The sequence below is a fragment of the Eptatretus burgeri genome, chromosome 1, assembly GCF_056783735.1.
Source record: "Eptatretus burgeri isolate ZD-2024b chromosome 1, Ebu_testis_v1, whole genome shotgun sequence".
NCBI lineage: Eukaryota > Metazoa > Chordata > Myxini > Myxiniformes > Myxinidae > Eptatretus > Eptatretus burgeri.
The window spans coordinates 79810439-79837604 of NC_140961.1; the positions used below are offsets into that span (position 1 = coordinate 79810439).

The 27166-nt window shown below is 41.2% G+C and overlaps 1 protein-coding gene across 2 annotated transcripts in view; it reads left to right on the forward strand.

Moving 5' to 3' along the window:
- The window catches only part of TMTC3 (transmembrane O-mannosyltransferase targeting cadherins 3), a 293500-nt gene that overhangs the window by 221101 nt on the left and 45233 nt on the right, over window positions 1-27166 (forward strand). For both annotated transcript variants that reach the window (XM_085890215.1, XM_085890224.1), the window contains exons 11-12: window positions 8489-8592; window positions 20839-21008. In XM_085890215.1, the coding sequence (XP_085746341.1) occupies window positions 8489-8592; window positions 20839-21008 (274 nt within the window). The remainder of the gene's footprint in view (window positions 1-8488; window positions 8593-20838; window positions 21009-27166) is intronic.

Below are 27166 nucleotides of genomic sequence, written 5' to 3' on the forward strand. Positions count from 1 at the left end.
GGTTCGTGATTTATTAGGGAAAAATCCTAAAATTCCGTGAAAAATCGTGAATATGCCTGTCAAAAACGGTGAACAAAAAACCACAAACACTCCCACAAAAGACTGCAAGTATGCTCGCAAAAAACCATGAAAAAACCTCTGCAAAAACACGAAGCATAGGACTACTAATGTAGAAGCAGGTCAGAAAAACTGCAAATTCTCTCTCTCTCTCTCTCTCTCTCTCTCTCTCTCTCTCTCTCTCTCTCTCTCTCTCTCTCTCTCTCTCTCTCTCTCTCTCTCTCTCTCTCTCTCTCTCTCTCTCTCTCACTATCTTTCTCTCTCTCTCAATCTCTCTCTCTTTCTCTCTCTCTCTCTCTCTCTCTCTCTCTCTCTCTCTCTCTCTGAATACACATTCTATATATCAGTGGAGTAGCGAGGAATAGGATTGGAGGATAGGAAATAGGAAAAAAACTATCTGGACCCATTACAATTGCAATTAAATTCAAGTCACAGTTCTTGAATTATCATTGTGCACATAATGGCTAATTGTACCAAGGGGTGGTTCATGTGCTGTACTGTTAAGTGCACAGGAAGCACTACAGTTCATGTACTAACCTGTACTGCTTCCTTTGTAATCTTTAAAGAATGACAGATTGCTGAAGCAAAGCAAAGAATAAAGACATCAAGTCAATTATTACAGGAGATGGAATTCAAAGTTATTGTGATAAATACTTGTATACCGTGAGGATATACAAGCCACCTTCATCAGACGAAAATCTGCACAATAGTTTAAATATATATACTTCCTCCACCCTCTCCCATACAAATTTGTCATTAGTATTGGTTGACCAATCACTTTGATTGACAAATTTAAACGTGGTTGGCTTTTCAAATGTTGTAACATTATGTTTGTGCTTGTGTCATTAAGATATAAAACAGGATTTAATGGTGCATTTTAATAATCCCCATTTCTGCATTTTTTTTCTTTGGTTTACTCTAGTTTACGATGAATGTGGCTTATCAGGGTTCCAGAAAATATTTACTTTTACTAAAGCACATGACAATGAGACAGTATTGTTTTCTCCCCGATGTTTTTAAAAAGAAGTAGCGGTACATTCAAAGTACACCGCCCACATGCAAAATAAGTAAATAACAAATGCATCAGCGCGCGACATCGCCGTGGCGCCAATGTCACCTTGCAGCACATGGGGTCAGAATTGGGAGGGAGTGGTGTGCAATAATTAACTAATTGCATAATTGAAATAAATAAATATGATCATAAAATAATTAATTTCTTAATCAATTGGCTTATAGCATACCGAAACCAACACTGTTTCATCTGAATCTGTAAGTTTTTGAAATCTAAGTAATTAATCGAAAAATGAATAATTAATCGATTAATTGATGAGTCAATAAATCAAAAATACCCTTTATAGCCAAATCACTTGGTCACGACCATGTCCAAATATCAGCTTCCGAGCTCAAATTATGGCTGAGATATTGTCAGGGTGTGAAATATAATATGTAACTAATATATCGATAATAATAAATAAATTAATTGATTAATCAAACAAGCCGGTAGGCGACATGGCTGCTCGCTCTAGATGGAAAGCTGGCCGAGGCGACTCGCCGATATTCATGTGCATGCTATCAATCAATTTCGCACAATAAATATGATTATCACAGCCCTCTTAGTTTGTGCCCAGAAACCCGCCATGTGAAATTTCAGGCATGTTTCCAAAGAGACTAACAAATGGCAGCCCTGGTAATTCCATTTATCTATTCGCTAAAGATTTTTTTTTTTATATGATGCTGTAAGACATTCTCCTTGGGCACAAAAAAACAGGTCCCTCGGAGGTCCAGTTTCGGAGGTATTGATTTTTTTGTACAGTCCACAATAAGTGTACGATGTATGATAAAGTATTTTAGCTGTTGCTAAGCAATGGAGGTGTGCATAGCAACCATTCATTTTTGTGTACTTGCTGGCCACATTATACACATTTCACCCAAATTTCATCAAAATCAGACTCCTTCTCTTCGAGATATTCGCAATTAACCGTTTCTGAAATGTTCGACATGTACGCGCCCAAAACCTATCTCCTCCTACAAATATTTTTTGTTAGGGCTGTAAATTGGCATGAAGGGAGCTAGATAAATTGCGCACAGAACTCGAAGCTTCGATTTTTCGATTTATTTTTTTGATTTTTTTTTTTCGATTTTTTGACCACTTTAAAGGGCCGTTGCTATGCCGTTGCTAGGGCCCGGAGTCCCATATTTGAAAGCACATGATTCCCAGAAATATTGATCCTACCTACCAAATTTCATTGGAATTGGTTGAGTGGTTTAGCCCCTCGGCTTGACCAAAGTTTCGCGGACAGACAGACAGATGGAAATGTCCAGAATAAGGGTGCTCTAAGAGCAGCCAAAAATAAGAAATACCGTTTTTGCCAAAGCAGATCTTTACGTTTGTCCCTAAATTTCAGCTTCCGAGCTCTAAGCATGGCTGAGATATTGCTCAGACAAGCAAGAAAGAAAATAATTAATTGATTACTTGATTAATGAATAAATCAAAAATACTCTTTATAGCCAAATCACTTGGTCACTGGCATGTCCAAATGTCAGCTTCCGAGCTCAAAAGGTGCCTGATATATTGTCCAGATGAGAAATAAAATAGGTAACTAATAAATCGATAATAATTAATTAATTGATTGATTAATCAAAAAATAAAAAATATGTTTTTGCCAAAGCACATCTTCACTTTTGTCCCCAAATTTCAGCTTCCTAGATCAAAGGATGGCTAAGATATCACTCGGACAAACAAACAAACAAGCAGTCATAGACTGGTACTTACGAAATCATCAACTTGACCTCTGACCTTGTCTAATAAAAGCTGTCTCTAGAGAAGGTAGCGACGCAAACCAGAAGTTTCTACGATGATTCTGTACCAAACCATCAAAAATCGAATGTTTGACCTCACTGTGACCTTGACCGTTGACCGTTGACCGATTTTGACCAAAATCTAATCAGCGCTAGCCATCACCCTCCTGAATCACGTGGTGTAATTTGACATTGGTAGCTTCTTCCGTTCTCGAGTTATCTGCACCAAACCATCAAAAATCGAATATTTGACCTCACTGTGACCTTGACCTTTGACCGATTTTGACCAAAATCTAATCAGCACAAGCCATCACCCTCCTGGATCACGTGGTGTAATTTGACATTGGTAGCTTCTTCCGTTCTCGAGTTATCGTGCCTACAAACAAACAAACAAACAAACGGAAGTCATCAATATGCTTAGTAAATCTTGAGATTTCGTAAGTAACAAACAAACAACAAAACAGAGTGAAAATTTAGTACTCCCTTCCTTCGGCGCCCAGCAATGGCGTCATACATCGCCTGGATATGGAATAGGGAAGGAGCGGTGTACAATAACTGAAAGGATTAAACTAAACAATGTTATAATAGAAGGAGGTTACATGTCAGGAGTACCTCCAACAAATATGTACAAATCAAAATTCACTGGTTGTAAAAGAGTTCAGCCTCTTTGGTCAGTACTTGGTGGAAGCACCTTTTGCAGTAATGACTGCTATGAGTCTTTTTGGGTAGGTCTCTACCAGCTTTGTACAGTGAGATGGTGAAATCTTTGCACATTCTTCAGGTGAAAATTGCTCTTGTCCTGCCAAGTTTGATGGGGATCGTCGATGGACTGAAATCTTCAATTGCCGGCTGAAAATATGGTTTGACCCCCAAAAAATTGCTACAAAAGGTTTCTCAACGGTTTATTGTAGTATCAGGTGTGCTTAATAACATATCAAAAGTCTACCACAGTGTGTTCCACTGGAAAGGTCTAATTTTCAAGATGGCGTCCAAGATGGCCGCCAAATCCTTAAAATACCCTAACTCTTTCGTTATTCATCCTGGACAAGTAATTTTGGTGTTTCACCCCATGTTTTTTGGGCCTATGTATCCATTTGGCTTGTTAAAATTGCAGTGACATGATTGCATAATTGTGAAATCCAAGATACAATTTGCTTTGTGTGACTATTTATTAACATTATTTATTTATTGACTATTTATTAATGACCTTCTGTTTTGCATCTTTTCAGGCCTGACCATGAGTGCTAAACTAAACTTTTCAGGCCTGACCATCGTAAACTAAGAGACTTGCCCCATCTGCCGTGAAGACTTAGGAGATGCTTCTGATATGGTTGAAGTTTGTCAGAAAGGAACTGATGGAATCAATAGTACGGGTGTGCAAAGAGGGGATGACGTAGTCGTTTCAGCTGGTGAAAAAGTACACTCAAAATGTCGAAAGCAGTACATCAATCCAAAAGACATTGAAAGCCAAAAAGGAAAGAAAGGTGAGCCACCAAAGAGAAGTGCCAGAGTATAATCCCGTCCTTTCAACGAAAGGTTGCAGGAATAGGACATGCAACTGTCCAGGCAGTTCGACCACGCGCCGTTGTAGCTCCCTTACAAGTTGGACTTGCAGTGCAGGCACATAATTTGTATCAGTCACAATTCCTCGTGGATACCCTTCATGAAATAGGATTTAGTTCTTCTTATAAAGAAGTCATGCGTTTTGAAAAGAACGCAGCGGATTCAGTTGCCTCAGATATGTTAGCGAATGACATTGATTTGCTGGACATGGCACTTCTTTTCACCGGGGACAATGTTGACCACAATTTCCTCACTATCGGTGGCAGGGGGACCTTCCATGGAATGGTGATCATAGCAGCACTCACCCCATGGCGAAAGAAGGATCGTGTCATTCCAAGGAGAAACGTTACAAATCTTGATTTTTCAGTGCAAAGTAAAATTCCAATCATCAAACATAGCTTCGCTAAACATGTGCACCAAACCATCGTGTTCGAACAACTCCTGGCATTGGTCAACTGTGATAGGACAATTGATGTACTATGGGAGCTCTCACTAAACTTCAAACAGAAAACCTCTGGGTGTCAGAGAAAGATGCATATCATTCATCAAGGATTAGAACACCCAGGCCAATCATCAATTGTGTTCTTCCCTATGATTGACTTGTACTCTTAGGACAAGACATGCATTCTGTCCACGCTTGATTTTGTTTGCAATCTCGTTATCAAACACCATGCTCCACCCATTATTACGTTCAATCAGCCCCTGTATTGGAAAGCTGCAGAGATCATCATGGATGCACCACAGAGTAGCCACTTGAAAAGCATTGTCTTGATGTTTGGATGTTTTCACACATTCATGAACCTACCTGGTGCAATAGGCACACTGATGGAAGGCACAGGACACAGGAACATTATGGAAGTTGTCTATGGTGGAAATACCGTCCAGCATATGATGACTGGAAAATCAGTCCAAAGAGCTTTCCATGGGCATTTGCTGGTGGACAGATGTCTCAATCACCTGGTTGTGTCGGATCTGCTGGAGGATAACTCACAGTTCGAGTCATTGGTGGACCATGCGGGAGAAACATACTCATCCTTAGTGGCGAAAGAGACTACTTTGGAGAGTGCTGTAGCATCGGATATGTTGATCCAAATCAAAGAAAAGAATGACACAAAAAAGGCAGAACTTAGCACAAGGTCAAAAACCAGTCAGCTGTGGATAAACTATCAGAGAATGCTGCAGACTGCCCGAGCAGTGATCAAAGCGGATCACATCTTGGATGATGCACTTGCGTGCAGTGTCGGACTGCCTGCCAATATTTCCTGCCGCTGGGAATTACAACTATCTGAAATCTGCATATTTCTACATCCAAGAAATGTGCCATCTCGAGACCAGACATCCATATATATATATATATATATATATATATATATATATATATATATATATATATATATATATATATATATATATATATATATATATATATATATGTCAAATTTTCCAGGGGTTTCCATGTGATCCGCCGCAGCAACCAGTTCTGGGCAGGCCTTAGCTCTGACCTTGTCATCGAGCAGACATTGATGCAGTCCTTGAAGAGTAGTGGAAGCTTGACTCATGGAAGTGGAATGACCGAAGAAATGCGTGCATTTTGGACTATGTCCACACCCATCACATCTGAGTACAACAACACCATGCAGAAATTCAATGACCTCACCTACACGACCAGTGAGCAATACCGAGAATCAACAAAAGCAAGGATGAAACGAGATTACTCTGACCTGGAAAAGATCAAGGAAAAACTTTCCACTTGCACGCCATTTTCTCCAGAGCAATCTCTGAGAAACATCGTTCCTGGTATAGTTGCCAAAGAGGATGTGAATGTGCATGAGTTTGAGACCGTTGGGAGTGAGATTGTTGAAAAAATGGTTGGAAAACCCGTTTTTGGGATCTCATTCAAACGGAAAGACCGGGCAAAAACCCTTGCAGACCAAAATTACTTGTCTAGGATGAACAATGAAGGAGTTAGGGTATTTAAGGATTTGGCAGCCATCTTGGACACCATCTTGAAAATTAGACCTCTCCAGTGGTCACATTGTGGTAGACTTTTGATATGTTATTAAGCACACCTGATACTACAGTAAACCATTGAGAAACCTTTTGTAGCAATTTTTTGAGGGTAAGGTGGCTCTTTTTCATATATGCAACCAGCAACAAGTCTCACCATAAATGTTCAGTTGGGTTCAAGTAAGGACTTTGTCCAGGCCACTCAAGAACATTTATTTTCTTTATTCAGCCACTCCAAGATGGCTTTAGCTTTGTGCTTCGGATCATTGTCCTGCTGAAATGTCAATCTCCAACCCAGTTTCAGATTCCTGGCTGACTCAAGCAGGTTTTCATCAATGATTCTCCTGTACTTTACACCGTTCATTGTCCCTTCTTCTCTCTTGACAAGGTTGACAGTCCTCTTCTTCTTCTTCTTCTTCTTTTGGCTACTCCCGTTAGGGGTCGCCACAGCGGATCATCCGTATGATCCGCATAGTGATTTGGCACATGTTTTACGCCGGCTGCCCTTCCTGACGCAACCCTGGTCGCCTCTTATGACACAGGGATATGGTACACCTATTTTAACTGGGGTATACACCGGCCCAGTATACTGGTACTCATTTCGCCGACCTCAGAAGGATGACAGGCTGAGTCAACCCCCTGGTGTATTAATTCAGTGGCCCAACAGGGCTTGAACTCAGGACCTTTTGGATCCCAAGCCGCTGCCCTAACCACTGCGCCAACACCAGGCTTCAAGGTTGACAGTCCCTGCTAATGAAAATCGGCTCCATAACATGCTGCTGCCACCAACACGCTTGACAGTAGGGATGGTGTTGACTGGGTGATGTGCAGTGTTCAGTTTGTGCCAGATGTAACGCTTTGAATTTTGACCAAAAAGTTCAATCTCTTTCTCGTCTGATCACAAAACGTTTCTCCACATGCCTGCAGTATCATTAAGATGCTTTCTCACAAACTCCATATGAGCTTTTAGATGCGTCTTTTTCAGTGATGGATTCTTTATTGCCACCTCTCCATACAGACATGCTTTGTGAAGGGAACGGGATATTGTTGCTTGATGAACACTGACTCAATCTCGGACATAGAGCCTTCTATGTTCAACACAGATCTTTCAGTAATTGGTGGATTTACAGTGGCATCCCTCACTATTTAACAGCTTGCTGGCTGCCGAGTTTGGATGGACGATCTGATCTGGGCACAGTCTGAGTGGTATGATACGTTTTCCACTCCTTAATGATGGATTTCACCGTACTCAAGGCTAGTTCGTAACTTTGAAATCCTCTTATAACCCTCTCCTGAACCCCACCACTTTATGCCCGACTTCTTTGGAAAGCGCCTTGGTCTTCGTGTTAGTCTTGCTGGTTGCCCAAGTGAGTTGCACACTGAAACTCCTTCGATAAGGGGGGGGGGAGCTTAATTTTCAAGTTAAATCTAACATAATTTGCTCCTGAAGTGATTTAGGTTTAATTAGGAAGAGGGTTTGAATAATGATGCAACTGAGAATCATCTGATTTTCTCTGTTAATCAAACTTATTCACATTTTTCTGCATGAAATTTGCTCCAAAGAGTTTTATCTCTTTGGAATAGTTTGTGAAGACGTCATATATTAAGTATGATTTGAAAGCATCATGAAAGAAGCTCAGGTGGCATCAAAATGTGAAAACTGTGGAGGGGAGTGAATACTTTTGCAGGCCACTGTAGGAATGGAGGCTAATTGTAGAGCAGAATAACAAGGGGGCAAAAGATCAACAGATACAAATATGTTATTTCTTTGTTTGTTTTTGTTGTATGTTGCCTTCTCATCTGTGTAAGATGGGAAAGCTGTGTTATGCACTCAGAAGCCGTAGTTATTGTGTTAGATGTTTCCTTTCGCCCAGCATGATGCTCATACTTGCTTCAATATGTTGTATTGCATTGGTTAAGAAGGTAGTTTTGTGGCTTCAAAGTTATGAATGAAATGTACAGCAAAGATGATTTTTCTTTTAACTGGATTGAGATTTGGAACTCTTGTGGGGATATCCACGATTGGCACAGCATATCTTTGATCCATATGCTCTGTCTACAGATGATGTTGGAGCACACATGAATGTTGGTAGGACATACAAAACTCTGAACCAGACAAAAGAAGCAGAGGCTGCTTACAGAATGGCAAAATCTCTGATGCCACAGGTATGCTCTGTTTGATATCACTATAACTTTGGTGTTTCATCTTTCCAGAATGTGGCACCCAAAAAGGTACATGACAGGGCAGAATGCATTGCCAAAACTGTCAGACTTGTGTTGAGTGAGGGTGGAACTTCCCGTGTGAAAATTCACCACCTGCTTTCCGTGACAGCTTGGCAAGGAAAGGGGAGCCAAACCACCAGCATGCTGGACTGTTAACGAGTTGCGCACTCTGCATTAGTGCTTGCTTTTTCGCATGGCCCATGATCGTCACGTGCTGTGGATGTGTGCCAGCGGGTGGCGGTGCCATCCATGGCTTTGAGCTTCCATTGCTGTGCTGTTGGCACTATTTCCACTGGGATGAACAGAGCCTGTGCTTTGTAGCCACAAAGTTGGCAAAGAATGCTATTATGATTCTGAACATTGCCTTATCTATATAGCCTCTCTCTGCACCCAGCTTCCTCGGGACCCTTATACCCTCTATCTGCACCCAGCATCTTAGGGACGTTGTCTTTATTTTGGCAGTACCCTTCTGTAACACCATTTACAAGTCTTTCTGATATGTATTTAAAGATGAAAACCTGAATTTAATTTTCTTCCACATTCTCATTTAGAAAGACAGTCGTTGGTTTATTCGAGTGAAGTCTTTATCAAAGTCTCATTCTCCTTTATGGTATGGCAGGGTGCCCATAAGTAATGAACATTTTTGTGGCTGAGCACCGACCGACCCAAAGGGTTGCTACCTTTTTGCAAGGTGCTGCAAGTTAGAGCAGGAATTTGATATTTGCCTGGGGGTAATGACACAATGACATACTCTTTTAAGTTAGAGTGAAGTGGCAGAGCAATATTAGTCGAGGATCTTATTAATTGTAACATCATTGTAGTGATTAATTTTTATTGCAAGTTTACATCCCCCCTTTTTTGATTTGCAAGTACGCAGCGAAGGCACACAGCACACAACACAGCAATAACACTGAATTTAAAGGAGCGTTAATTTGAAGGATGACACGTCAATGGAGCAACACTAACTACATTTTGAGGAGGACACAACAACGACCATTGCCTCACTGTCAGTTCATTGCCTTTTTTCCCCTCGGTCACTTTGCTCTCCAGGTTAGCAGAATAGCCTTGACGTATGCACACTCACCTCTGAGCAATCTCACCTGGGTTTGAATCTTGACTCAGCTACAAACTGTCACCCTGGTGTTTCACATGCAGTGCAACGCACCAATAATGAATGCTCTCCCTCGGATGGATGTTAAACTGTGTGTCTCGTCTACTAGCATTTGTCAAAACGGTGTGTCTCATCTACCAGCCTTAATCAGTGGACGTTAAAAATCCAATGGTGTCCTTCGTGAAGAGTAGTCGAGCTATCATGGACACTCTGGCTAAATTCCAAATATCTGCTCTAACTGATAGGGAGCAATGTATCAGCGGTGCTGCTGTGCCTCTGCAAGAAATTATGCTAACCCATGGACGACAACGACGACCTCGCTCTTCCATGAGCCATGATCTTGTATTATTATTAAGATTAAAGTTAGGATTTGTGTAAATAATACAGTTCAAAAAAAGTTGTATCACACACAAAACTGTGAGGACCAGTCACACAGCAAATTCATACCATTGCAATTTATCCTATGTTCTGTGTGTATAAAAAACATCGTCTTTAAACAGGAGTTGAAAAAAAAATGGTGTATTTGTTCAAACAAACCAGGCACAGCAAAGATGTACAACAGGATATGTGTATATAAAAAAAAATCGTCTTTAAACAGGAGTTGAAAAAAAAATGGTGTATTTGTTCAAACAAACCAGGCACAGCAAAAAACAGGATATGTTTTTCTCGTCATCATAATCATCAATGTACAGTGTGAAGTCATCCTGCTACATCCTGCCACTCCTTACATCAATGTACAGTCATCCCAGGAGTTGAAAAAAAAATGGTGTATTTGTTCAAACAAACCAGGCTCAGCAAAAAACAGGACATGTTTTTCTCGTCATCATAATCATCAATGTACAGTAATCCCTCGATATATGGACATTCAATATCCGGAAATTTGCAAGAATTGAATTGAGTAATTCCGGATTAAATTTTGGCATAATAAGAAGCATAGTACTTCTTAAAGTAAGAAGCGCTATCACAGAAATTTTGCATGTCAGAAAATATAGCGTCCTTTACTGCAGTTACAACTATGGTTTTAACTCGAGTTACCATCACCCACCGATAGTGGACTGATGTTATGTTTTCACCCCTGTCTGTCTGTTTGTTTGCTTGTCTGTCTGTTTGTGTGCAGAATATCTCAAAAGTTGAGGACGGAGTCAGGCGAAACTTGGTGGACATGTTCGGTGTGTGACAAGAATTAATTTCTTCAATTTTGGTGAAGATCCGAATCTGGATCTGATAATTTTTTATTTTTTAGTTAGCAATTTTTCACCCTTGATTGATATGATTAAAACTCATATATAGCGTAATATTTCAAAAAGTTATCGACAGAGTTGGTCGAAACTTGGACAGGTTTGGTGCGTTACGAGGATGAATTGGTTTGATTTTGTTGAAGATCCAAATCCGGATCCGGATCTGGGTGGAGGTATGCGCTCACCAAGTGCCCTTCTAGTTTTAAACAGTTATTCTTTTCAGATGACAGCAATTCAAACTGTAATCACTTCAGTTACTGGCAATCTTTACTGCAGTACAAAACCACGATAGGGTAACCTGTATTAGTTTTACTCTCCGAGTCAGAAACTTTCACTCTCATCGAATCAGGACTCCAGATCTTCACTCACAATAATTGTTGCAGAGAGAAGCCTCAAAGTAGTCAAACAAACCAATGATTCAATCAACTGCTACAGGAAACTGTGCAAGGAAAATATGCAACGTGCAAAGCAGACAGCGCACAAATATTTTAAGGCCATTTTTCCCTGCTAGTGTGGGGGTTAGCCTTGAGGGTCCCCTGACAATCTTCTATCATGGTTCCCTTTTTGAGCCAATGTTTTTTGGGTTTTTTTTAAGGCCGGATGCCGTTCCTGACGCCAACCCTTTAGTCGCCTCTTACAACATGCAGGGATACGGTGTACCGATTCAAAAAGCAGACAGTCTTGCATGCATATTTCTCCAAGAAATATGATGGTGCTGGTACTTCCTGAGAAGTAGCAACCAGGCCTGCCAATCCTCAGCCTGCTACCTCTGAGCCTGCCACTCATCAGCCTGCTACATCTAAGCCTGCCACTCCTCAGCCTGCTACATCCAAGCCTGCCACACAGCCTGCTATCTCTGAGCCAACCACTCCTCAGCCTGCTACCTCTGAGCCTGCCACTCATCAGCCTACTACATCCAAGCCTGCCACTCCTCAGCCTGCTACCTGCAAGCCTGCCACTCCTCAGCCTGCTACCTGCAAGCCTGCCACTCCTCAGCCTACTACCGCCAAGGCTGACACTCCTCAGCCTGCTACCTCTGAGCCTACCACTCCTCAGCCTGCTAGCTACTAGCCTACCACTCATCAGCCTGCTACATCCAAGCCTGCCACTCCTCAGCCTGCTACCTGCAAGCCTGCCACTCCTCAGCCTGCTACCTGCAAGCCTGCCACTCCTCAACCTACTACCACCAAGGCTGACACTCCTCAGCCTGCTACCACCAAGGCTGACACTCCTCAGCCTGCTACCACCAAGCCTGACACTCCTCAGCCTGCTACCACCAAGCCTGCCACTCATCAGCCTGCTACCTCCAAGCTTTCCACACTTCAGCCTGTTACCTCCAAGCATGCCACTCCTCAGCCTGTTACCTCCAAGCATGTCACTCCTCAGCCTTCTACCTCTAAGCCTGCCACTCTTCAGCCTGCTACCTCTAAGCCTACCACTCCTCAGCCTGATACCTCCGAGCCTGCCACTCATCAGTCTGCTACATTCAAGCCTGCCACTCCTCAGCCTGCTACCTGCAAGCTTGCGACTCCTCAGCCTGCTCGCTGCAAGCCTGCCACTCCTCAGCCTGCTACCTGCAAGCCTGCCACTCCTCAGCCTGCTACCTCCAAGCTTGCCACTCCTCAGCCTGCTACATCCAAGCCTGCCACACCTCAGCCTGCTAGCTCTCAGCCTACCATTCCTCAGCTTGCTACCTCCGAGCCTGCCACTCATCAGCCTGCTACATCCAAGCCTGCGACTCCTCAGCCTGCTACCTGCAAGCCTGCCACTCCTCATCCTGATACCTGCAAGCCTGCCACTCCCCAGCCTGCTATCTGTAAGCCTGACACTCCTCAGCCTGCTACCTGCAAGCCTGCCACTCCTCAGCCTGCTACCTCAAAGCCTGCCACTCCTCAGCCTGTTTCCTCCAAGCCTGCCACTCTTCAGCCTGCTATCTGCAAGCCTACCACTCCTTAGCCTACTACCGCCAAGGCTGACATTCCTCAGCAGACTACCTCTAAGCCTTCCACCCATCAGCCTACAACATCCCAGCCTGCCACTCCTAAGCCTACTACCACGAAGGCTGCCACTCCTCATCCTGCTACCTCAAAGGCTGCCACTCCTCCGCCTGCGACCTCAAAGCCTGCCACTCCTCAACCTGCTACCTCAAAGCCTGCCACTCCTCAGCCTGTTACCCCCAAGCCTGCCACTCCTCAGCCTGCTACCTCAAAGCCTGCCACACCTCACTCAGTCACCTCTCCTAAGGATGTGCATGAGCCTGCCACCCCTCAGCTTGCCATCCCACAGTCTTGAGACTTAGTATTGTAATAAAGTTTGTTACATAAATATTCCTTTTTATCTTGCCAAAACGAAGTTTTTTGCAAGATATGTTAGTCAGCTTGTATGTTTTTTTTTTGTTTTGTTTGTTTGTTTGTTTGCCTGTAATCACGTATAAAAAATTCTGCAGAGCACAGTTATCATTGGAAATTTTTGTAACTTCACATATCAGAGGCCTATAGAGGTCCCTTTCAGTGCACAAAATTTTGAAGGTCAAGGTCAAAGGTCAAGGTCACTTTGTCGCAAATCAGGGGAGTCGACGAAACCCTTATTTTTTGAGTAATTTTGATCGGATCGTCTTCAAACTTCATGGGAATATAGTTCAAGGTCTGGTGCTCATCTGATTAATTTTTGGTGGCGATTGGCCTTGACCTTCATGGTTAGCGCCTGAGGTCAAACATATTTGACCCCAAGGTCAAATTTTCAAGTTTTAGGAACCATATCGTGTAGTACCTCAAATTGAACACCTCGATGAGTGCTTTCTAGATATGTCAAGCTTGAGACATTATGACATCATTTGGTGACGTTATGAGGCAAACGCATATTTTTCATGGTTACTCTGTAGAACGATTCTCATCGGAATCTCTCATAGGCAGATATTCCTCAAGGAGTCGCTCCTGGTGGATAGCAGCTCTGTTCACCTCAGTGTGACCTTAAAGAAGTCACACATGGTCACCTTTTGGCAAGATACGGGTCACTCTGCAGGTGACATTGTTTTTATTTTTATTTTACATCGTATAGTTAAAATTTTGTTCCATAGGAACCTATCTCCACTTACGTATATAATGGGAGTATATGGGATAATTAAATTTGATATTCGGAAATTCACCTAACGGAAAGATTTTGAGGAACATAACCCTTCCATATATTGAGGAATTACTGTACCATGCTCGTTACAGAGCATTGGTGTTGCCAAAGCATGTTATTGGCAAGGGTTATATATGTTGAGAGGGTTGCTCTTGCCTTTCGAGCAGTCAGGGCAGGAAGTTTTTTTTATTTGTTTAGATAGCTCGACTACTTTTCACGAAGGACACCATGGGATCTTTAACATTCACAAACTAATGCCAGAAGATGGCACAACCAGTTTAAGGTCTGTATGAATATCAAGATGACAGTATCATAGCTGGACCAATATTTGAAGGGTGAGGCGGCTCAGAAGTGATGCGCATATCTTCAGGCTATCTTGCTGGCTCTTATGTATAGATTACGGAAACACACAAATTCACTCTCTAAACACCCAAATCGATGCTAAGGTGGATGTAAACTTTGCCTCAAGCTCTGAAGTCTACAGCACCAAGGTTTGTGTTATAATCACAAGTAAACAAAAAGAAATGAAATGCACAAGAAAATGTGAAGCATGATTCATTGTAGATACGAAACTACTAGTCATGGTTTTCTGTGAGTGAGTGCCCATGTTGAGAGGTTTAAGGGAGAATAAACTTGAAGGATGAGGATGTCGGACCAGCAATAGAACCATGAGGTCATTCAACTTTATTTTCCTTACCATCATAGTTGAGGGTTGAAACGATTGATTGGTCACGTCCTTTTCATAGTCTCCTTTTTTATATAGAGATTGAGGCTTCTGGAATAAGTGAAGTCTAAATTTGTTTTTTCTCACTAATGAAATGTGTCCTTGGAGCAACTTGCCTTTCTACATTTTCCACTCACCATTGAACTCTTCAGGTGGCATATTAAGACATATCTAGGTGTGTAGAGCGTTGAGGTGCGATGGATAGCAGGGAGCGTGCCAGTTCCCCAGAGCTATATGACAATAGAGCTTTGTAGGCAACACTGAGGCCTCACTTTCAGGTGCATTGTAGAACTGTATTATGTGTTGAACTGGTGAGAAAAGTACTCTAAGCAAGTATTTTATGAAGATAAACACTGAAAAATTTTCACATGATTACTGTACACATATCGAGGGAGTGCTGGAAAAATTCCATTGAAAGGATCGGGTGGATATAACATGTATGAGGTGAGGTCTTGACTTCATGGGGTCCAATCAGTGGAGCCAAAGCCAAATGTGACTTGATAGGTTGGGGAGCAGGCATGACCTGGCAGTGCAGCATATAAGTTACTTTTCTTCTTATTCTGCTTATTTGTCTTAAATGTAGACACTTACTGCTGAAGCTCACTTTTTGGTTCAGCTTCTACATCTGCACATCCATAGCTTAAAGTGTTGTCTTCCATTTACAGGTGTGACCATTTCGAGTGTGGATAAACTAAATCATGGACTTTTTGCATTTGTACTTGAAAATACCAAAACAGTTCTGTTACCAAAGTTTTCCAAAAATTTTAATCGTAATAACAAGAAAGTACTCGTCCGTGTCCACTTTGTACTCGAATTAAACTTGACGAAAACGACTTTAAAAAATTGAAGATTTTATTAATTTGTGTTCTCCACAATCTCATAATGTAGGTTTGTTGAAGATGTGATGACAAAAGCTTAGTTGGTAAAAATGTTACGGCCTGGACAGACATCCTGATTTTCAAAGGTAAATAAGGATTTTGATGAAAACATTTATAGCTGGTCTACCACTTCACCAATGACATCATCCTCACAATCCTTTATTCTCCACTGAGAGTAGAATGAGATATGCCAGTTTTCAAAATTTTCTGTTCAGTGGTTTCAGAGATATGTTTAAAATTTTTGCATTTAATCCAAGATGGTTGCCATACCACATTACCTATGACATCACAATTATCATTAAAATATTCTTTATTAGGGGTCGCTCTGACCCTGAATTGTGTAAATTGGAGAAGTGGTTACTGAGAAAACAAAGTAAAAAAGAAAATGGCCAAAAAAGGGTCAATGAATAACAATAATAATAATGAAAATTATTTTAATGAAATTATTAATTTGTCTTCTCCATATTCTCATAATAAACCTTTGTTAAAAATATGATGACAAATGCTCAAATGGTAAAAAGTAAAGTTACGGTCTGGACTGACACACACACACAGAGACACATATGTAGAAGTGATTGCAAAACCCCATCTTCTGCTGAGCGAGGGACGGTGTAATAATACAAAGAAGATTATGAACTTGATATTCTTTTATACTCGGTTTGTTGGATTTGGTTTGTTGAGAGTGCTCACTTAGTCTTTTTTATTTTATTGAGTATTCAGCTTAAAGAGCGCAGATCATGCACAGATTTATCTCATCTCATCTTCATTTGTCATACCCTTCCTGCCACCCATGGTACACAGGTACACTGAAGTTTGTGGCATGGCATTTGCCCAGAAACAACTTGCCTTCACCTCATGGAAGGCAAATCCAACTGAAGACAATCTCAGTTCCTTTCACAAAGCTCGGAACAAGTTTGTGTCTACCCTCAGGAGAGCCAGGAAACAACATCGTTCTAATATCAAGTCTGAACTCTCAAACCTGTCTCTCTCCTTCAAATCCTGGTGGCATCTGATTAAGTCTGTTTCTGGTGTATGTTCGCCCTCCATCCCCTCCCTTTCCTCAAATGGCTGTACAGCTGACACTGCATGTGAAAAGGCTGAATGCCTAAACTCTGTGTTTGCTTCAAAATCTTGTGTCCCAAATCCATCGCTTTCTGCACCCACCTTAGGCAGTCACACCCAGCTGTTCCTGGACTCTGTGCCCTTTTCTCCTGACAAGGTGGGCAGCTTGCTGCAAACCTCGACTCCGATTCGGCAACCGGTCCAGACGGCATCAGCCCACATGTCCTAAAACCTGCTCTGCTGCTATTGCTCACCCTCTCTCTGTTCTTTTCACCCTCTCATTTGCTCAAGGTCATCTGTCATCTGCTTAGAAATCAGCAAACATTACTGTGCTGCATAAAAAAGGTGCAAAAACAGATCCATGCAAATATAGATCATTCATCCTGCTCCCAATGATCAGAAAGGTCAAGGAATCCATCATTGCCTCCGACGTTAAATCCTTCCTCTTCTCCAATAACTTGATTTCCGATCATCAATTTGGTTTCAGACCAGGTCACTCTTCCCTGGATATGCTGCTTCCGCTCTCCCAACAATGGACGGAGGTCCTCAATGCCAGGCATGAGATCAGAGCCTTCTCACTAGACATATCACGAGCTTTCGATACGGTCTGGCATCCCACACTGCTCATAAATTCTCTTCTTGTGGTATCCAAGGCAATCACCACTCATGGATTGCGGACTTCCTCTCCTGTTGCAGACAACGCATGGCTCTAAATGGAATTCTCTCCTCTCCTCTTCCTGTTCAGAACTCGAGTTCCTCAAGGCAGTCTTCTGGGCCCTGTGCTCTTTCTGGTTTTCATCAATGATCTCTCCGACTCTGGAAAATCCTCTCCATCTTTTTGCTGATGACTCCACCCTCTGCTGTACCATCTCTCATCCCTCTGCTCAGCAGCCAGCAGCCTCTTCACTCTCTGCAGACCTGGATAAAATCACAAGTTGGTCCAACACGTGGAACATGTCTTTTATTCCTGACAAATCTCACACTCTCACTATGTCTCTCCGAAAGGACCGTCTTGAAAACCCCACCAACTACTTTCTCAACAATCCTCTTAAATAAGTTCTGTCGATCAAGCTTTTGGGTTGCACCGTCTGCCTTGATCTTTGCTGGGAAAGCTACATTTCCAAACTGGCCTCAAAAGCCAGTTGCCGACTGGGCATCCTCCGTTGGGCAAAGTCCTTCTTTGGCATACCTGAGCTCCTAACCACATACAAAGCTTTCCTCCACAGCCTGAAAGAGGACTGCTCTCCCCCCTGGGGTGGTGATCCTGCCTCACACCTAGCTCTGCTTCACACTGAAAACCAAGACTTCTAGGATAATTGGTATATCTCACGATGAAGCTGAGTCTTTTTGTCTCTCACTCTTTCACCACAGGCATGTCGGTGGTCTTTCTGTCTTCTACCGTCTCCTCCCTGACCTTGTCCCCCCCCTTCTCTGTCTGTGCTATGTCCCCACAATATTTCCACAGGACGCTCAAGGTCTGCCCCAGCAGCAACCCCCTTATGGTAAAACAATCAAAATCAAGAATTACTGCTCACCATCACTCTTTCATTCCTCATTTTTTTTCTTGCCTCTGGAACAAACTCCAACACTCTCTTTATTCCCAACCCTCCCTATTCAAAACAGTGATTCACCACTATCTAATATCTTCCCCCATCCAAAGTGTTGATCTTTTCTACCCCTGTTAATCCACCCCAAACCCACCTTCAATTTCCCTGTTTTCTTTCCTAAATGTTCCAATAGTGTCCATCTTGTTTACCATGTGTACCCTGCCCCATCCCTCTCCCTTCCACCAATCTCCTAATGTCTCTGTTCCCAACTGTTGTTGTGTTTCCCTCTCCCACCCTTCTTGTCTCCTTCTCCCTTTGTTATATGTTCTGCATGTTAGCTCTTATATGAGCCTTGACAAAGTATAAAAAGTGCATTTTCATGGTGATTGTTTCAAAGGTATCATGTGTGCCTTTCAGTTTTATGGCCAAGGTTTCACTTACAAAAGAATAGCATCTACAAGCTGTCATATTTGTGGTTGACAGATTATGGCATTGCTTCAATAGAGTATGTTGTCCTTTTAGAGATTATATTAAGCCGCCTTTCTGAGTGTCGTCTTCCAGTACATTCTTGTGCACACATAATAAGCCTCCCCATATAATGTCGAGGAAGGCTAATTGCTGTTGTTGGGTTTGTTTCTACAATTGGCACTCCCAATTTTTAATGGTACCAGAGAGTTTCTTAGACCCCGAGGATTACTAAACCTCCATTTATTAAAAAAAAAAATTATATATATATATATATATTATATATACATATATATATATATATATATATATATATATATATATATATATATATATATATATATATATATATATATATACATACATATATTCTTACACTCCAACTTCCCAAACTGTATCGATTTTGGAGTTGTATCTTGGAGCCTGCTGGGACTTTCGGAATTAAATTTTGCTCAATCAAGAAAGTATGTGGGGTTGCTTTGATTTTTTGACCTTTCACCTAATTTATGGTCATGAACTAATTATAATCATTTTAACACACTTCACCAAAACTCGACAGATTTATCCGATAGGAACGAAATTGCCCTTGACAACAAGATATCTTCGTGCAAAATTCGTATATGCTAAATTTACATCATACCTCTCCTGCTCAAATGTCAGTCTGAAAATATAAACTCTTTTTTGTCATCGCTAAATTTTTCCAATCTGGAATCTCAAAGATCGCTTGGCTTTCCAAGATGTTCTTGCATCATAATAGTGTACCTGTACTGAAGTTGTGCACCGCATATTTGATTAGTTTCCTTGAACTACATTTTTCAGAATGTGACCAAATTAACAAAAAACATGTTTTTGATCATAACTTGAATAATATTCCTCCGATTTTCATGATGTTGAGTTTTATGGATAGATTGTCATTTGGGACACATTAAAAAAAAAATTAAAAAATTAATTTACACTCTATCCAAAAATGTTGAAGGTCAAGGTCATATGGGGTGCAAAAGGAAGATGGCCAAAGGTAAGTAACAGACGATCGCCAAGGGTAAGCCTCCCCCCGATCGGGGAACTATACCCTTGGTGATCGCTTTGTGATTGCAGATATCTAGTTATCCCATGACTTCAAAAATGAACGTGTCATCATGTGCCAGTACTTTTTCCACATGCCAAATTCCTCTCCTATGTTTGCAGTTGCATCGAGCCTATAGGGCTGCACCTTGGTAATGAATGCAATCAGCTGACAAATGACACTAATTTGGATTTATTTCATTTTTGTGTAATAACTGAAATGGTTTCTCTTATTTCAACCTGTAAAATAATCATTCTTCAAATTTTTCATTTGCACAAATTATACAGCGTTACTGCTGAAGTGCACAGTGGACATCAAAGAGAAATAGATTAGTACCCGAATCGTTCATTTTTCGTTCTTATAATGACTTCCTGTAATATGTGTGGATTGCTTTTATGTAGGCTTTGTAAGAAGTAATTTGTGGAATAGATATTTCCTGTTTTGATTAAAGCCTGCTAAATTTGATTACAGATCCTGATTTTGAGTATCTAAAAGCACTTTGGTCATTGATTTGAGAAATTCAAGGACTTTAGTGGTGGGTCAGCTGGGGTGGAGGGAGGGGTAGTGTCAAGTAATAAATTAGTCACTCTGCTTTACAACTGTTGCGCTGATGTAATGCCTTACAATATAAAACATTTATTTTATCAAAATATAATATGTATATTGCAATTGATGTGCCCATTGGCTGGCATTCTCTCAATGATGTTGGTACTTGATGGATCTAAGAACATTTAACAAGATAGCTGATCAAGAGATAGGAACTTTGACAGATCTTTCTTAACAATGACCATGTCCTGATAAATTGATGTGGTTCCTAGAAGGATGGTGGTGACCTTTAAGTTCTGAATAGGATGAGAGTGGAAGAAAGAAGTTACCAAAAGCATGCTTTCGTTGCACTATCTACTTCTCGGCAAAGAACAGAGTATGTACGTTGGCAATTCAGGTATTTCCTCAAGATTTGCTTTTTTTTCTGCACAGGTGGTACCAGGAAAGCGGTATTCTGCACGTGTTGCCCCAAACCATCTTAATGTATACCTGCAACTTGCTTCATTAATTCGTGCCAACGAGTCTCGTCTTCAGGAGGCTGACCAACTGTATCAACAAGCCATTGCAATGCGTGCTGACTTCAAGCAGGCTTACATCAGCAGGTATGTTGGGGGTGTTTGGCGTTATTGTTGTTTGGTGTTGGATGTTGTTGTTTGATGTTGGGTGTTGTGGTTGTTGTTTAATGTTGGGTATTGTTGTTTTTGGCCTTGGGCATTATTGTGTTTCGTGTTGGGCATTTTTGCTTGGTGTTGGGTGTTTTTTTTTGTTGTTGTTGAGCATTCTTGCTTGGTGTTGGGGATTGGTATTTCATTTTGCACATTGTTGTTTGGTGTTGGACTGTTGTTGATGGTGTTGGGTGTTGTTATTGTTTTTGTTTGGTGTTGGGCATTGTTGTTTGGTGGTGTTGTTTGATGTTGGGTGTTTTTGTTTGGTGTTGGGCATTGTTGTGTTTTGGGTTGTCGAATGTTGTTGTTTGGGCTTGGCCATTGTTGTTGTTTTATGTTGGGTGCTGGTTAGTGTTGTTTGGTATTGTTCATTTTTGTTGCTTGGTGTTGGGCATTGTTGTTATTTATGTTGGGTGTTGTTGTTGGTGTTGTTTTGTATTGGTCAATGTTGTTGCTTGGTGTTGGGCATTGTTGTTGTTTGGTGTTGCGCATTGTTGCTTGGTGTCGGGTGTTGTTGTTTGGTGTTGGAAGTTGTTGTTTGGTGTTGGACATTGTTGTTGTTTGGTGTGGGTGTTGTTGTTTGGTGTTGCTGTTTGGTGTTGGAAGTTGTTGTTTGGTGTTGGACATTGTTGTTGCTTGCTGTTGGGCATCATTGTTGTTTGATGTTGGGCATTGTTGTTGTTCTTGTTTTTGACTGTTGTGTTTTGATTTGGGTGTTGTTGTTGTTGTTGTTTGGTGTTGGGCATTATTGTTGTTTGGTGTTGGGCATTGTTGTTTGGTGTTGGGTGGTGTTTGGTGTTGGCCATTGTTGTTGTTTGGTGTTGGGCATTGTTGTTGTTTGGTGGTGGGCATTGTTGTTTGCTTTTGCATGTTGAGATGTGTGTCTTTTAGGTGGTGTGTGAATGTGTGTGTGTGTGTGTGTGTGTGTGTGTGTGTGTGTGTGTGTGTGTGTGTGTGTGTGTGTGTGTGTGTGTGTGTGTGTGTGTGTGTGTGTGTGTATGTGTGTGTGTGTGTAGAGGACAAATGGGGTTTCTGCGGCAGCCATTCAAATGAATGGGGGAAAAGGAAGAAAACTTTCTGACTCAAGCCCCAAAGGCCCAAAATAGGAGACTGATTTTCTCCCCCTCCCATACAAGAAAATGTAAAATTGAGACTTACTGATTAAAGCACTTCTTCCTTTCCATATTTTCATTCCACTCAAAGAGCGAACCAACGAATATTTGTCCATGTTCCACTTTGGGGAATAACTTAATTTTCCTATTACATTCATTTCCATCGAGTATATTCACAAAGATTACTTTGGAATTTAGTTATTGGTTTAAATGTCTTTGTTGAGCAGAAATGGAGTGATAAACTTCTCTCAATGCTCTTGTTTGACCACCTCCTGAGGCACATATCATTTTCAGATTGGAGTAAATTGTTTTTCCTTTGTTCAATTGATAACCATCAAAGTTTTCAGTCCATTCAAGGATATTAATTTTTTTCTTTACATCCTCCAACTTATTTGTAATTAAATTTATTCGCTTATTATTTTATTATTCTACTTTTACCCCGATTATTTCTTCAATAAGACTTATTTGATATTTCTCACATTCTTTATGTTTCCCATTTAAATACCAAGGCTGATTACATCTCCACTGTTTTTTGATTCCATTCTCTAAAATATATATTTTATCATCAAAAGCTCTTAATGCTTTCTTATTTATCTCTTCTGTATATAATTGATATTAATAACTTCTATTGTATTCATTTTTCTGTACTCTTCCTTCTTTAAGGTTAAACAGTTGTAATAATGTTTAAAGTTTATTGTTTCCTTGATTATATTTTTCTTTATTCCCTTTAGCTTCTTATCACACCTTTCAATGTTATTATTATCAATATATGTAAAAGCATAAGACTTTGATCTCAATCCTATAAATTCACTCATAACCTTCCCACCCAATTCATCTTTAAACTTACCAATGACCTTTTTATTCTTTGATGAAAACAACACATCACCTGACTTATAATTACTTGTATCCTATTGTTGCGGGCTGGAGGTCTGGTGGCGAGAACGACCACTAGGTGGGGAAAGTTACGTCGATTCCCACCGGACTCTCCGGAATTGTAGGCCATCCCTCTCGGATAACTCCGTGAGGTGGTGGGTTGCTTAACTGACCGTGGACGCCAATACCTCCACCACATAGCGTAGGGTCTTGTTGTCTGGAACCAATTTACCTAATTAACCACGCGGTGTCGTCTACCAGGGAGCCACGCCCTTGGCACTCATTGCTCGAACCAGGTCATTCTACCGACTGTGGTAGAGTTCCAACTACCGACTACCAACTCCGGTTGAGCGGAACTGCCAAAGCCGTGCCGGCTAGGATTAGCAGATTAACGGGAACAAAGACCCGGCTAAAACTCAGATCCGAACCATGCTGGACCAATGAAAGAAAGGACGGAAACGAACTGGGAACATTTCTACAATAATTTATTTATAATAAACGAGGAAATGTATGTGGTACAGAAACAGGTTTATTGGGGTGTTCTGCAGGGGAAAGAAAGAAGATGTAGTGCAACAATTTACAGCAACTTACAAAAGAAGACACAGAGCAGATTTACATGGGAATACACAGGCAAGATTTACAATGATCGAAAACACTTATACAGTTTCTACTTATTCGACTGGCGCCACACACTGACACACACTCGGACAAAATAAACCCATTTGAAGGCAAAGGACTTTTGCAGCCAGGGAGGGAGGCGGGCTGAGGTCGCAGTTCTTTCGAGTACCTGAGTCTCGGGGAAAGGAATGCTCCATGGTGCGGCACCCACCAACAGCCATGCAGTCAGGTCCACAGCCGCCCATGTGGAGTTTGGGTCCATGGAGGAGCTTGAGTGGGCCGGGACCAGAAGTCGGGCCGTTGGGGCAACACGTGAGCGGAGCCAAGCAGCGGGAACCCCTTCGTTTTCCAACCAACTCCGTTCCAAGCACAGAACGAACGACCCCCAAAGAACTGAACGAACGACCCCCAAATAACTCAAGACTGAGGATGGTGTCGTGGTTTATAGACCTCCCTCAGCAGGGCGGGGCCTTGGTCAAAACTGACGTCACTGTCCGCCCTGATTGGATGGGGCTCCCATGGGTCCGCCCTTTCTGGGCGGGGCCTCGGCCAGGCACCGGCGAGGCCCGCCCACTCCACGTGTGTGGACTCGTCAAGAAAGAGTTGGAGCGTTTGGAGAAGCCGAATAGGAACTACGACAGCGAAGATTCTGTCTCGGAAAAGCGAGCCTCCAGAGACAACAGGTGGACTGTGGTACGTTGTTGCCAGCGAAGCAAAGGCTGTAAGTGCTCGGGTACCATGGATCGCAATGGAGGATGGGATATAAAGATTTATTACCCTAATTTAAAAAAACATCGTAACGCACCCCCTTCGATTTCCCACAACACACAAGGAAGGGTTCTGTCTGCACATATACTTAACGACATAACTGACTTGGGACACCTGTGTGTTGTATGCATACGGTTCCTAGAATCGTAACAATATGTATCAATATTATCAATTATATCTTCATATACATCAATTGTCTTAATTTCTAATACTAGTGCGTGCCCGTACGTGCAAAAAAAATAAATAATAAAAACTTTCAAACCGCGTGCCAGAAACAACACACAGGGCATTCTTTCGCTCTCGCGTGCCCTTGCGTGCATGGCCGTATGTGCGTGGCCGTACTTGCGTGGCCGTACTTGCGTGGCCGTACTTGCGTTGCCGTACGTGTGTGGCCGTACGTGCAAAAAAAACCAAAAAACATTCAAACCGCGTGCCAGAAACAACAACTACACAGGCTGTTCCTTCGTTTTCGTGTGCCCGTACGTGCGTGGCCGTACGTGCGTGGCCATACATGCAAAAACCCCAAAAAACTTTCAAACCGCGTGCCAGAAACAACAACCACACAGGCCGTTCCTTCGCTCTCACGTGCCCGTACATGCGTGGCCATATGTGCATGGCCGTACGTGCAAAAAAAACAAACAAAAAACTTTAAAACAAATTCACAGGCCGTTCCTTCACTCTCGTAAACGACGACTGAATTGGGGCATTGTGTTTATCTATAAATGCGCATAAGAAATCGAGAAATTATTAGAATACAGTTAGTCATCACTATCCGGAAGTCCGTACGCTGTAACCCGTAATGGGGAACGTGTCCTGTCATTGGTAACTGATGATCTCTTCCCCAATGGCCATGCCTACGCAGCACCATGTCCTGTCATTGGTAACTAAATGGTGCCCTTTCTCCATCGGCGACGCCTACACAGCAACGTATCCTGTCATTGCTTTGGTAAATAAATGGCCATAACTTGGGAACCACTTGTCCGATTAATATCAAACCTTGAAAAGGCACATACTCAGGTCCCCAGCAATATACCTGGCAAGTTTCAATTAGATCGGACCAGTGGTTGTCGAGAAACAGCGGTCACAGACACGCACGCACGCACGCACGCACGCACGCACGCACGCACGCACGCACGCACACACACACACACACACACACACACACACACACACACACAGATTGCTGTAATTATCGATAGATAAAACTATCTGTTTCCATATATATATATATATATATATATATATATATATATATATATATATATATATATATATATATATATGTATATATGTATATATATATATATATATATATATATATATATATATATATATATATATATATATATATATATATATATATATATATATATATATATATATATATATATATATATATATATATATATATATATAACAATGACACATTATCCTTCAACTTTGATTTTAAATTATTAGAGGAACAGTCATACATTAAGGACTTTGAAAAGTCAAAAATTGATGTTCCTATCTAAATAGGTTTATCCATTTCAATACTCTCTTTTTTCAAATGAATAGCACAAAAGTTCTCTGAAAACTCCTCCGCTCGTTCAAAACTTGGTCTATTAATTAACTTTGAAGCCTGTTTCCAAGATGTAGCAAGTCTTATGTTTTGTCGATTCCTAACATTTTCCATAGTCTTTCCAAATACAGCATTATTCATTAATTTATAAAAGTCCTTCTCAAAATCTGTTTTTGCTTCTGTTCTCCTTTTTGTATTAAAATCAATATACTTCTTTAACGAATGACTTTGTTTAAATGTCAAAATCCGATGAATTTTCTTCACTCTCAACCCAGCAGATAAATAATGTCTCAAGTTCCTTTGATGCAAAACATAACTTTCTTTATCATTTAATGTAGTAAGTAGTTTTTCTGGAGATTTACATTTTATATTGAATGACTGTTGGTAATCACTTTACCATTCTTTTCTTGGACTTTCTTTATCAGGGCATAAGTCAGGTCTTTATGTTTGTGATGAAGTTCTTCTGGATATTTTTAATCAACCTCAAAATAATATCCAACTTCAGCTTCATTCAATTCTTTTTGAGAGGAGACAACAATGTCTTGTAAATCTTTTTCATAATGTTTTTCTTTAACCCATTTAAGTTTTCCATAAGGTAAAGATTGAGACATAGCCCACCCATACAAATTGGGAGCATCATAACGCATCAGGTAAGAGTTGTCCTCATTCTTATTATAATCAGGAAGATATTTGTTATTTGCTTTAGCATATCTCTTGAAACATACTTGAGATATTCCTCCTCTTTTAGCCTTCTCTATCATAAAAGCATATCTATATCACTGATGAATTCCAAATTTTGTTTTGTCATTTTTAACATAGCACTTCAAGCCAAAACAGGGGCTGTGTAATAGTGAGCGGCGTCTCATCCATAAGAATTTTTATTTTGACAGACTGTTCCAAAAGTTTCAAACACATCAGCCAATAACAATATATCAGTTTTAAAATACAAACTAGAACGGGCACTCGATAGAGCGCATACCTTCGCCGCCGCAACTTTTTTCCAGGCACATTTGAAAAATGTCATTTTAAAACGTCCATGACGTCACAACCGTCAGTCCGATTGACGTCAAATTTGGTGTGTAACCTCCTTGAAGGCAGTCCAACAAAATGGAATGATAAACACTAAAAAATTAAAAAGTTGAAAAATGCCGTCATCTTTTGAC